General features: G+C 44.6%; 1 protein-coding gene across 2 annotated transcripts in view; it reads left to right on the top strand.

Moving 5' to 3' along the window:
- BLNK (B cell linker) overlaps positions 1 to 13,713 on the top strand; it is a 77,300-nt gene that overhangs the window by 51,403 nt on the left and 12,184 nt on the right. For both annotated transcript variants that reach the window (XM_047824944.1, XM_047824945.1), the window contains 5 exons: positions 6,754 to 6,823; positions 8,587 to 8,614; positions 9,465 to 9,507; positions 11,751 to 11,835; positions 12,264 to 12,295. In XM_047824944.1, coding sequence (XP_047680900.1) covers positions 6,754 to 6,823; positions 8,587 to 8,614; positions 9,465 to 9,507; positions 11,751 to 11,835; positions 12,264 to 12,295 — 258 coding nt within the window. The remainder of the gene's footprint in view (positions 1 to 6,753; positions 6,824 to 8,586; positions 8,615 to 9,464; positions 9,508 to 11,750; positions 11,836 to 12,263; positions 12,296 to 13,713) is intronic.

Here is a 13,713-nt window from a genome sequence, read left to right as displayed (position 1 = left end):
TGGAATCCCGGTGCTCCCAGTTACCAGCTGTACCACTTTGGGCCTGTCCTTTGCCTCTCCAATCTTCAGATTTTCTCCTCCGTAAATGGAGATAATAGCCCCTGCCCTGTGACAGGAGAATTCTGGAATTGTGCCCAGGAAATCTTTAATGCGGTGCCTGGCACATGGCACATGCTTGGGGAAGAATATTCTCTTTCACTTCTTTGGGGTCCATCCATTCTTCTGGCCTCAGTTCTCTTGTCCAAGCCAATAATTCTCTGGTGTGCAACTTTTTAACTATAAACAAGCTTTTTAAAAATGTTTATTTTTGAGAGAGGGGAAAGAGAGAGAGAAAGAGAGAGAGAGAGAGAGGGGTGGAGGGGCGGAAAGAGGGAGACAGAGGATCCAAAGTGGGCTCTGCGCTGACAGCAGAGAGCCTGATGCGGGGCTCAAACCCACGAACTGTGAGATCACGACCTGAGCCGAAGCCAGATGCGTAACTGACTGAGCCACGCAGGCGCCCCGTGGTGTGCAACTTTGACCTAATTTCTCTTCTGAACAACTTGACATACCCAGGGCCTCAAGCTCAATGCCTTCATCAGCTCTCTGCCCTTAGGATGGCCCTGTTCCTCTGTGCATGTCGGCCTCCAGGTCACATGCCTGAGGGCCTGTGTTCTTTCCAAAGTCTGCCATTTCTTTTTCTTGAATTTGCTCTCCCGTTTTTGTTGCCACTACCTTAGTCTAGGCTTCCTTTACTTTGTCACTTCATACCTTCTGTCTCCTGTGTTCGAGAGTCCACTTAGCCATACCCTTGCCTTTTGGCTCTCTCCTCAGTCACTGAGATGAGTTTCTGAATGCCTCCAAATGCTGCCAGTTTTATTCATTTGTTTTCCATTAATCTAGTATAGCTGTATTTTAATACTAGAGGCACCAGAAGAAACCAAACCTGAACAAGAAAATAATTTCCTGGTTATGTGACTGGTGGACACGGATGGGAGGAAGTACAGGAAGAGGAAGGAAGTGAGATAATTTGGGAGGGACGAAACCTGAACAGTTAGAATGAGTTTCTGAGTTTGCAAACAGCAGTTTTCAGAGATGATTTTTATAAAAGGAATGTTCAGACTACTTGCCTGTGTCTCTGTATAACTGTCCACTAGCCTTTGAAGACTACAGATAATGCCCAGATAGGCATCATGAAAATGCTAAGGCTTCGATTGGTATTTCTGTCCGCACCATGATAGTTGCCTCTGCTAATGGATGCTGCTTTTGGCTCTTTGATGGCTAAGAAGGTACTTGGCGAGGATCACACCGTGAATTAGGTGCAGGGGCCATGTCTCCCTCTACTCGATGCTCCATACAGAGAAGCACAGTTTCAGGACAGCACAGACTCCAAAGCCAGAGGGCTCAGATCTGGATTCCGACTTGCGCTAGGGGCCAGACTTCAAACAAGCTAAGCAATCTGTACGTTTCTTAGTTTTCTCCTCTGAAAACATGGGAGGAGAAAATGGCACCTATGCCTAAGGGAGCCTGAAAATTAAGTTGAGTAAACGTATATGAATCCCACTCATAAAGTGAGAGCTCTTTGTTATTATTATTACCGTTCTTTGGAATCCTTTGTTTAGCATGTCTTAATTCGTGACCAGTCTGGCAGAGTGCCCTGTACACCTCCCAGGGAACAGTTGTTTCTTTCTTTCTGCATAAAGTTTTACCCTGCATCAGAGTGTCTCAGCCTCCACACAGTTGGTATTTAGGGCTAGATCATTCTTTGTTGTCCTAGCTGCCCTGTGCACGTGAGATGTTTAGCAGCATCCTTGGCTGCCTCTGCCCCAAATAGGTGCCAATAACATCATCTCCCCAGTAGTGATAAGCTAAGGTGTCTCCAGACATGGCCAAATGTCCCAGGGGCAGGAGGGACAAAGTATTCCTAGTTAAGAACCACTGGTCTAAACAAACTGAAAGACTGACATTTTTTTAGTGATTTATTTCTAACCGTGATTTAGAGGACAGCTGTGCACCCCCTGGCTGATTTGCAGCTTTTGTCAGAAGAGGGTAGACAGGGGATGCACTTCTGAACTTCCTCTAAGTAAGTCGCATTTAAAAAGGGATCTATCTGCTAATTTCCTAAGATAGGGAAGGAGTTTGGGGAATTTACGATCCCCTGTTAATATGCAAGTTTCATGTTACCTGTAAGCCAAACTGTTCTGAAATTGTTAAATTAAATCTCTTTATTTGGTAAGAGCTCATACAGGGCCTGAGAGTAAGCGATGCTCCAGCTGGTGTGCAAGCCCCACTAATAATACCAGGATTTCTAGAACAGCTAGGAAAGAGTCGGAAATCCTGAGGGCTTACAGTGCCAACATTGGGATTGTTAAGGATAAGAAAACTTGCCAACATTGGGGCGCCTGGGTGGCTCAGTCAGTTGAGCATCTGGCTTCAGTTCAGGTCATGATTTCGCAGCTCGTGGGTTCGAGCCTCGCCTCAGGCTCTGTGCTGACAGCTCAGAGCCTGGAGCCTGCTTCAGATTCTGTGTCTCCCTCTCTCTCTGCCCCAACCCACTCGCATTCTGTCTCTGTCTCTCTCAAAAATAAATAAACACTTAAAGAAAAGAAAAGAAAACTTGCCAACGTTGTAGAACCGAAGAGAGGGTGATACATAAAATACATGTGGTAGAAGGAAAAACAGAGAGTAAGTCATTTTCCTAGTCGAGAACTTTGGTAAGCACCAGCCATGCACACATTAGCATCATTTTTTGCTCAATACAATGAAAACAAAGCTGATTTTTTTTTCTTATCATTATGCTTTTGGACACATCTCCCTCTGTCGCATTTCCAATTTCTCCTCTGGAGTATTCCAGCCAAGAATTTGGCTTCACCAGAAAGCAAGGATCCTGGTCACAAAGAGGGGACCAGGTTGTCCCCCCCGGCATGCCCTTAGGTCTGACCTCAGGCCCAGAGCAGCAGAGAGCCGGAAATAGGACAGCCATTCTGCATCTTCCCACCGGCATCCACAAAAGCACCACTCAGTTTCACCAATCTTTCCTGAAGTAAGGGAGAAACAGCAGGTGAATCTGACCTGCCAGATCAGAGCCCACAGTAACACTAGGAGGCATTGGCCAGAGAGGAAAGGTACCCACCTGGCTTGAAACTCAGGTAGCCTTGCTTTTCAAGCCCAGCCCTGCCACTTAACCTCTCTGGGCCTCCGTTTGCTCCATGTGATGTTATGTGACGCTTCGAGATGGCACATTGAAAGTACCCGCAGTGCCCAGCAGTGCCCAGCACCTGGAGACACTGTGGTGGTTGGTAGCAAGATGCTAAAACAAAAATAGCAGTAATCATATTTACTGACCTTTGTGAGTTATAATTTACATATTGTAAAACTCACTTGTTTTACGTGTATACTGCAGGATTTTTTTTCTATTTTCAGTCACTTTATTTATTTATTATTATTTTTTAAATATAATTTGTTGTCAAGGTAGCTAACATACAATGTATACACTGTGCTCTTGGTTTCGGGGGGAGATTCCCATGATTCATCGCATACATACAACACCCAGTGCTCATCCCAACAAGTGCCCTCCTCAATGCCCATCTCCCATTTTCCCCTCTCCCCTGCCCCTTCATCAAGCGTCAGTTTGTTCTCTATATTTAAGAATCTCTTGGGGCGCCTGGGTGGTGCAGTCGGTTAAGCGTCCGACTTCAGCCAGGTCACGATCTCGCGGTCCGTGAGTTCGAGCCCCGCATCGGGCTCTGGGCTGATGGCTCGGAGCCTGGAGCCTGTTTCTGATTCTGTGTCTCCCTCTCTCTCTGCCCCTCCCCCATTCATGCTCTGTCCCTCTCTGTCCCAAAAATAAATAAACGTTGAAAAAAAAAATTTTAAGAATCTCTTATGGTTTGCCTCCCTCTCTGTTTGAAACTATTTTTTCCCCTTCCCTTCCTCTTAACTTCTGTTAAGTTTCTCAAGTTCCACATATGAGTGTAAACATATGAGATCTGTCTTTCTCTGACTGACTTATTTCACTTAGCATAATACCTTCCGGTTCCATCCATGTTGTTGCAAATGGCAGGATTTCATTCTTTCCCATTGCCAAGTAGTATTCCATTGTATATATAAACCACATCTTCTTTATCCACTCATTAGTCGATGGACATTTGGGCTCTTTCCATAATTTAGCTATTATTGATAGCACTGCTATAAACATTGGGGTGCATGTTCCCCTATGATCAGCACTCACGTATCCCTTGGATGAATTCCTAACAGTGCTATTTCTGGGTCATAAGGTAGATGTATTTTTAATTTTATGAGGAATCTCCACATTGTTTTCCAGAGTGGCCACACCAGTCTGCGTTCCCACCAACAGTGTACTGCAGTATTTTTTATAAATCATTACATTTACAGAGTTTTTTAACCATCACTACAATCCAGTTGTAGAAAATCTCCTTGCCCACACCAACTCCAAAAGATCCTTTATGCCCATTTTTGGTGAATGTTCTTCCCACCCCCAGCCCCAGGCAACCACTGATCTGCTTCCTGTTGATGTAGATTGGCCTTTTCTGAACATCTCATATAGCTGGAGTCATATAGTAGGAAGCCTTCTCCCTCTGGCTCTTTTCACTTAGCGTAACGTTTTTACCTCAAGTACTTTCAGTCCCTCTCCAGAAATATTAGTTTATACTTGGCTAATTCTTTACATTTTCCAGGTTCCCCTCTCATCTTACCACAAGTAACTGTGAAGTAGGTACGGTCGTGGTTGTGTCCCCATTTCACAGTGGGGGAGACTGAAATGCAATGACTTGTAAGAGGTCACCCAGCCCATCTGGTGGCAAAGAAATAACTAGAACCCTGTCCTGGTGTGAGACTATCGGTTTCCCACCGACACTTATGGTACCACCACAGGGGAAGGCGGCATGCTCCTCCCTCTCTGATAGCAGAAGTTATTTATGAGCAAGGGCGGGGGAAGGAACATGTTGGCAGACTGTTTGAAGATGTGAAGGGAAGGGAAGCTCCGTAGAGAAGCCAGGCAGTAAAAATATGACAACAATGTACCCCAGGCCAGATGAGCTTTGGCATCGAAAGAGAGGGAAAACCCCAGGGAGGAAATTCTGACTCAGACCTTCTTTCTATTTCCTTACTTTTCGGACGAGCGTTTTTCCCCCTCCATCCCTGAAACCCTCCATCAAGATCTATGAGTAGCCAAGGGTATTTTAATAGCATCAGTCAGGTATTAAGAATTTGAAGGACAACATCCATTTGGTTGGTTCACCAACCAGTGAAACACACTTGGACTCACACTTCATATTCAGATGGCATCTCAGTTTATGGTCATATGAAATGGTAAAAATTCTGAACATAGTCTCTTTTGCAAAAGTTCTTAAAAGTCACATCAAGATTGGGTTAACATGTAAGTGAGAGTCCTGTGGAGGGCCGTTCCGCGCATTCGCGGAAACTAGTTCTGTGTAAGGACTGTGTGTAGAAAAGGAGTGGATGGGTTCTAAACGAAAGCCTGAAGGCCTCTCTCTCTCTCTCTCTCTCTAAAGTACATGAGAATGACCTTTATGATCTCTATTTGTCATGCCTGTGGAGGCCTTTTTCTTTTTTGTGTTTGGCGTAGGTGGTCCTGTGAGGGGAAGCGGCATGGCGGGCGTATGTCCTCATGCTGCAAATTCCGAGGGGGCAGAGGCCTATCTCTGCGTCTTCACCTCTTCCACAACCCCTGACACAGTGCTCTTCACGTACCGGGTTCTCAGTAATTCTCAGTAGGCAATTACTGCCTCAGCACTCACCGATACGTGCTTTATCTCGCAAACTAAAATAATACATACTGAGGGCAGGTCCAACCTGTATTTCCAGAGCATCCCCTGTAGGTCCAGTAGGAACTGTGGGCTTAGAAGTGTAGTCCTTTCTTAACAAAATGCGTATTCGGTTCACTTTAAGTCAATAAAGTGCTTTTGTCTCACTGGGCCGTGACGCCCAGGCAGGTGAGCATCAGCCTGAGAGAAGGCAGCCGGGAGACGCGGAGGGGAGCTGGCTTGGTGTCTGGCTCTCTCCCTCCTGGCCTGCTCTGTCCTGGTGGTGAAGCTCTGCCTGTCTCCGTTCCTCCCTCATGACCGTCTGCCCCCTGCCTTAGGTAGCGGGAGGGCAGTGCGGTGCAGCAGACGAGGCCCGCTGGGTCCCTTCTGTGACTCTGGAAGTTGCGATTAGGCAGTAGCTTGTTACTTGACTCGATCTGTCTGTGCAACGGGCAAAAAGGCCTGAGAATTCAGAGATGAATGAACAGCCTGTGAATGTGAGGTGTGTATGGTGTATGTCCGTGTGATTGCAAATGAACAGTGCATATGGGCTCGTAGTGGGAGTGGTGGTCTGTCACGTTGTCCCTAGGCACTGCTGGTGTGCACATCTGTGCAGTGTGTGTGTATATAGATGCAGGTATGAGCTCTTGGCTCCTTCCTATAGGAACACTGGGGGGCTTTCACTGAGCCCACAGAATCAGGGGTTCTGTGCTTGTGCCATGGAAGAGAAGGCCATTTAGAAATACTAAGATGGAGTCCCTACTTCTCATTCTGGTTCTGAGCTTATAAATTGCCATCATTTAGATATTTCATCACCTTTGCCTATAGGCTTTCCCCAGTAGCTTCTGTGTAACCCCCTATACATGCTTGACTGAAAAAAACCAAAAATGTGCCTACATCTCTGAGCCTGCTGGAAAGGCCAGCCTCACTGTGACCGTCAGCCCCAGGTTCAGGACTCAGAGACTAACCTGTGTGTATGTTTGTGCAGGTCGTAACAGCGGGGCCTGGGACGCCAAGTCACCTTCTCCTGCTGCGCCGTCCCCAATGCCCCGGGCCGGGTGAGTACCTGCTGTGGAGAATCAGCCCTGTGAGATGTGAGTGGACGCTCTCCACCACTGCTGTGGGCAGGGCCTCCTGGAATCCACAGAACGGTCCTGCCTGAGAACCCGGGGGGGACGCGGGGGCTTTTTCTGCTATTAACCTCCAGAGGAGCACAGCGGCCCAGGCTCAGATACAGGTGCACCTCACGTTACAGTAGGTGTGTTCCTAAAGGGTGTGGAAAACAAGCCCCACTGCCCTGTTCTCCTCCTCCGCTCCCCTGGCGTGCAACTCAGACTACGGGTCTCCTGCTGAAATAAAGAACCAGCAGTCTTTCCTCCCCTAAATTCTTAGTTAAGTCTTGAGTTCATTGACCTGTGTTCCGAAAGACAGAAGCTCCAGCGCCTGAATAATTTTGAGACCCATGAGCAGGTTTCATCTTTGCTTTCTACTCCTCCACTTCTCTTTCGAGTAGTTAACGATATGTAAACAAACACGTGTACACCCAACAGCACACACTGGATTGTTCCATCAAAGGCCATACTGCCCGAGGTTCCTTTCAAAGGTGAGATAAGAGAGTAATACTTTCTTATTGAATGTAAAAGAGCTTTGTAAACTGTTAGGTGCTGTAATGTATTAATATCACAAACAGTGACCCCCATAATTTTATATTGATTCAATAGGTTATTTTAAAAGCCCGCTTAAATATGTACAAAGCTGGCCTGCATGATTATAATCTTGATTCCGCCTCTGTGGAAAGCAAAGAAATTCTTAGGTTCAAAGGTTTATTGACCAAAATTTCTCCCTTGCCTGAGTTTTATCACTTTGGGCAAATTACTTAATCTCTCTGAGCCTCAGCTTCCTAATCTCCAAAATGCAACAATAATATCCATTTTAAAAGGTCACCGTGAGGTTTAAGGAACATGAAAAGCCTAACCCAGAGACAGGCACTTGGGAATTGTTAGTGTTCTTCCCCCCATCTTCCAGCTCTGAGCCCAAAACAAAATGAGACAGAGACAGAGAAAGAGAGAGAAAGAGAGAGAGAGAGAGAGAGAGAGAGAGGAGGTGACAGTCTTTAAACACAGAAAAGAAGTATACACTCTTACAATATTCGATTATAATCTCTACCGGAACCAAGCTGAGACAAGCCCCTACAGGACCACAGATCACAGTGGTTTTCACACTTGTGTTGGTCTTCGATTTCTCTGCTCGGGATGGAATCCTAGGTAAGTGTCTAGTAGAGAATAGTCACCTGAGGCAGAACAGCAGTGGACAAGGAGGGGTGCTGGCTGCGGTTCCACCTGCTGGGCCATCCTCCTATCTCCACTCCATACGCTGTCCATACGCTGTAGCCCGAGCTTACCCTTGGAGGATGGGAGGTCTCTGTGTCCATACTTTGAAAATACCGAGTCTAGTCCTCATTTTACGGACAAGGAAACTAAAGCTGCAACCAGCCTCACAGGCGAGGGAAAGAGGCCTGAGGTCACAGAGCAATCAGCAGCGGAACTGGAACAAGAACTCAGCGATCCTGACGCCCTGGCAACTGGCGCTCCCGTTTATCCCCAGTTAACTCTTAGCCATCTGTCAGTGGACTCTATCTGAAGCTGGGAGGATCAGGACTAAATCCCCATTCCATCCCCCTCTGCCCTTGAAGGATAGTCTCCCAACACACGCATATCATGTTTATTATTCTAGTTTAAATTGGAGAGTGAAATGATAAGCAGTCAGCTCCACTCTATCTTTGTTATGTTTTAACAAAGCCCAATCTCTTTTTATCCTACAGGAAAAAACCAGCTACCCCACTGAAGACAGTAAGTTAATTTTGCATTTAAATGTGTTTCATATTTCCTGCCATGCTTATTCTTATTCCCTTATTTAAAGTTGACAGTGCTTCCAGCTAAGGTGAACACAGCAATTTTAGCAACTGAAGTTGCCACCCAGATGCTCCAAGAGAAATTTAGCTTCCTCAGTTAGCCAGGGAAGAGGCTGTATGGGAGGAGCTCATCCTCACTTAGCCCCCGGGGGCGGGAGGGGCGGGGAGGGGGGGGGGGCTTCACCGAGTGTGAGCAGCAGATCCAAGGTGGCAGCCGGGCTCCCTTCCTCCCCTGACATCTGCCTTCCCCATGGGGAGCGCCTGTGTCTGCTTTCCATCTGCCGGCCTGGGGGCTAATGGTGTATCAGGCACACACAGGCCCGACTACACTTGGACTCTGGCCAGAATGTGGGGAACCTGGGCCAGCCCACTGTCTGAGGAAGCCCCCCTTGACCTAGTGCCTACTCTGTAACCTGACATCTGCAGTCACTTAGCAAACACTGAGGTGGGGCCCTAAGACCAGAGCCAGAGGCCACATTCCCTCTGTGCAAGAGCTACTGGCCAACAGCTACTGGGGGTCACGGCATCCGTGAGCCTTGTTGACAGGGCACGCAAGTCCCTACACCAGGGCGACACTGCCCCTTCCGTGATACACTTCTAGTCCATTGCTGCTTATTGCAGATGTTGGGCTGGGAACTGGGTGCTTTTTATTGTTGTTCTTGTGATTGAAACAACAGCTATGCATCAAAGAAATGCCCTCCCCAAGTACTCATTTTAATAATGTTGCTTTGACATTTATTTCCACATCCCACCGTAGTGAATATCCTTGCCTATTTTTTTTTTAATAGACTCCACTTACGCCTCAACAGAACGCTTCAACTGTTTGTGAAGGTAAACCTGTATTATTCTGAAGGATGAGTATGTCCTCTCAAAGCTATTTTAATTAAGGATTTGTACATAAGCGTATTTCTAATTTGCTTTGACTACTTATAAAGCAATTGTGAATATGAAACTCGGGTTTCTAAATAAAGTGGCCTTGGCTTTGCAACGAGCAGGAAGGATCTGAGATTTTGAGCCAGTGTCTTTGGGGCAAGGCTGTAGTCTACACGCCCCAAACCTGCCTGTTTGGAGACATATGACTTGCCAGACGCGGATCTATGGCTTTACATAGATATGAAGACTTATTTAGAGGCATTCATGTATTTTAGAAACAATAGCTTAGTTACAGTAATGAAACTTATAAAAATCTGTTTATCTGAGCAAGTTCTTTTGCTAAGTGTTGAAAGTAATGTTTTCTGAATTCAAATGTCTATTTTAGTACCTCACATTTTCAAATGTTTTTCTTCGCTTTATCGTATCCTTAAAACCTCACAAATACTTTTAATCGGAATTTTCCATTTAAAAAACTATCTGTATTTGAAAAATATTGGGGGAAATAAAAAAAAAAAAGAAAGAAGTAAGAACTATCCATGATCTCAACACTTAGAACACTATATAGAGTTAAAGCCCTAAACCGTCTAATTCTACAACTGAAGCTACCCAGCGTTAAAGCTGAGTATTCTCACCATTTCCTGAGTTAACATGGGCACATCCACATAAAATGCTCTGGTTTCTTTGACGATGGATGTTGGACATTTTCTGAATGTGTCCTACACCTCGCCTGTCTGCTTCAACTGCTCCATTGTTTGTTTGTTTTTTTTTTACATCTGTTTCCCATATCTTTCTTCCTCCAGGCTATTTTTGAGCTATCACTCCCTTTCTGCTATCTGGCTTTCATCTCCCTTTCCTTTGATGCTTTTGCCTCACTGTCCTTCCATAGCTTACAGTTTTCTGTGCCTGTTGAGCAGGGAGCTCAAATTATAGTGGAGCCCTAGGGTGAGCCTCTGCAGGAAGTAAGCTCAACCCTGTGCAAATTCCATTGACTTCAGGAGCCTTTGAAAACCAGCCCAGAAGGAGCTCTTGGCATGTGCCACGCAGCTCCGGTGTCCTCATTCCCAAAGGGCTCCTAGTACAAGAGCTTGGCATGCTGTCTCTTTTGTGACTTGTCTCAGGGACAGAGGCAATAATCTTCCAAGCCCAGTGCAGGTGAACAGCCTCTTCTCACCTAGAAAGGAAACCTCCAGGACTGCAGAGACAAAGCAGGGTGGTCATCAGGCTGTGGGAACCAAGTGTGTTCATTGTTTCTCCTTCCGAAATTATCAAGTTGTAAAGTCATGAACAAAACATCTCACATGGCAGCTCAAAGTAGGGTGCCATCGACTTAAAACATTCTTCAGGGCCTCAAGGCTTCTGAATTTTGCTGCATTACATGAACCTCTCAAGTCTATCTTATCATTTATTTGAATCTTTGAGTTCATACTACTTTTACTCTTTTGGGGTCCTGTAACAGAAGACCCATAGTTCACCTTTCTTCCATGTGGAACACACACCCATAGACATACCGAGATTCTAACACACCCTAGACCAAATTTGAAGGAGAACAAAGCATTAAAATAATGTATCATCACATTTATCCATGGTCCAGCAGTAAAGTTCAACATAAATTCAGCATAAATTTCTTACATTTCAGGTTTACCCATTTCCCTGTGTACCAGTTATAACCCCACCCTTTCTTCTCCCACTCAGGAAAACACAATGAAATGCAAATGTGATTAACATTATTATCGGGATGACCTTGAATTTGCTCAGTTAATTTTGCAAAAAGAGTAGATTATTTGCAAACTCTCATATTTTACCTCTTATCAGTTAGAAATTACTTATAACACCTCTTATGACTAATGAAGATAAACTAAGTGTGTTGCAACACCTGTGTGAGGGACACAGGTGTGGGTCAAACTTGTTCGTCTCTGGCTCCCACCTGTACTCCCACATTTAAAGGTCCAGCCCCCGTGGCTCAGTCCCCATGTATATTGCCACAGAGCTGTGAGGTGTGCCTGCAACACTGCTGGGTAGGATGCCCCGTCCTAATAGTGCAAACACATCACCAGACTGACAGGTGCACAAACAGATGGCATCCTGGTGAAAGATGGGTTCATAGGAAAACATCGGACCAAATCCGTTTCTTCTCGGTTGATGTTGCTGGGTTGGGAACAGACATTTCACTCTAGTCTGATATGAAAACTTTCTCAATGCAGAAAAACCCATACCTGCTGAACGCCACCGAGCATCTAGTCACAGACAAGAAAATATGCAGTCATCAGTGTTTCCTCCTGCCCAGAAGTAAGAATCCCTTCCTTTAAAAATAAGTTTCCCTAACACCTGTATCGTTACAGTGCATAGTGACACGGGCTTAGTGCTTGGTAAAGATCTGACATTCATTGTTTTGCAATTAAAATTTCTAAAGGTGTTAAGTAGGAAAGAACTTTAAAAGAACTTCTTAGACTCACAAAGATCTAATATTTGGGTTTATTGGTCTTCACTAAAATCTAACACTTTAGTCAAGGCCCTTCCTTTTCAAAAACTAAAGGGGATAGTTTTACTTACCTTGAAGGTTTTGGTGCCTTATCTGTCCTTCAATATGTTTTATTGGCCATGTGGGTTGACTCCTTTGTGATGCCCCTGCTCAGAGCATCTTCAGTGCAAGCAAAATGTCAGACTTGTTCGTCTTGTGCTTTGCCCTTTAATTAATCTGAAATTCTTCCTTGCAGACAAATCCATCACAAACCTGTACCTCTGCCAAGTAAGTACGGTGAAACATGAAAAACAATACCACGTTGTAGGTAAGGCTGGATCTTCATGTCTGAGCAACACTTCCAGCTGGAGGATCTTAGTGCCCTCTCTGACTTGTTTCCTTTTCTGTTAGATGGAGCCACAGTATTTATTTCAGGACACCTGAGTGGCTTGGCTGGTTAAGCATCCAACTACTGATTTCGGCTCAGGTCGTGGTCTCTTAGTTTGTGATCAAGCCCCTCATCAGGCTCTGTGCTGACGGTGTGGAGCCGGCTTGAGATTCTCTGTCTCTCCCTCTCTCTCTCTGCCTCGCCCCTGCTCACACTTGCATGTGCACTCTCTCTCTCTCTCAAAACAAACAAACAAACGAAGATTTTAAAAAAGAATATTTGTTTCATGGAGTGATTTTCAAAAGTAAATAAATCTGAGATCATTTTTCTTTTTTTAGTATTGATTCAATATTTTGCCAGTCATACTGGGCATCTTTTATATTTAATTTTTTAATAAAAATAGTACAACTGTTTTCAAAATAAGATTAAGTACCTGATATAGTGCTTTGTATATACAAGGTCTTCAATAAATGATTGTTATTGAAATTAAATCTAAAAGACACTTTGATGCTCATAAAATATATCCATAAAAGCTACCCTAAAAATATTTGGCAAATAGCTGGATAATTTTCCCAAGGCAAATAGAACATCACCCTAGGGGCGCCTGGGTGGCGCAGTCGGTTAAGCGTCCGACTTCAGCCAGGTCACCATCTCGCGGTCCGTGAGTTCGAGCCCCGCGTCGGGCTCTGGGCTGATGGCTCGGAGCCTGGAGCCTGTTTCCGATTCTGTGTCTCCCTCTCTCTCTGCCCCTCCCCCGTTCATGCTCTGTCTCTCTCTGTCCCAAAAATAAATAAACGTTGAAAAAAAAAATTTAAAAAAAAAAAAAAAAAAAAAAAGAACATCACCCTAAAAACTTATGAAGTCGGACTTGTAGAAGAGAACTGCCCAAACTTTGATTCCCCTTCTACTCAAATGTAGGAAAAAAGGAAAAAACAAAACAAAACCCCAGTGTGCATGGGTAATTTGGAAGATATTCCAAAATAAGCAAGATCTGGTAAACATAAATAAAATAATTGTTATAAACAAAAAAATTATGTGCATTTATGTTAATCAGTTTTCAGGTTTTAATTAGATTTTTCATTCATCTCAATAAATGAAATTCAAACATATCTATAAAAGACATATGTATTCTTAAATTCTGAACACAAAGTACAAATGGTTTGGCTATGGAAATGTTCTTTTTCACTGTGTAAAGCTTTATTATACTTTTTATTGTTTTTCAACCTAAGTCATTCTTTCAACTGACAAATCCTTACAAACCATCTGTCACATGCCAGACACTGTTCTAGACACAGGGTAGACAGCACCTAACAAAACA

The sequence above is a fragment of the Prionailurus viverrinus genome, chromosome D2 (genome assembly GCF_022837055.1).
Source record: "Prionailurus viverrinus isolate Anna chromosome D2, UM_Priviv_1.0, whole genome shotgun sequence".
Classification (NCBI taxonomy): Eukaryota; Metazoa; Chordata; class Mammalia; order Carnivora; family Felidae; genus Prionailurus; species Prionailurus viverrinus.
The sequence above is the reverse complement of the archived record's forward strand: the minus strand, read 5'-3'. Positions and strand labels throughout refer to the sequence as shown.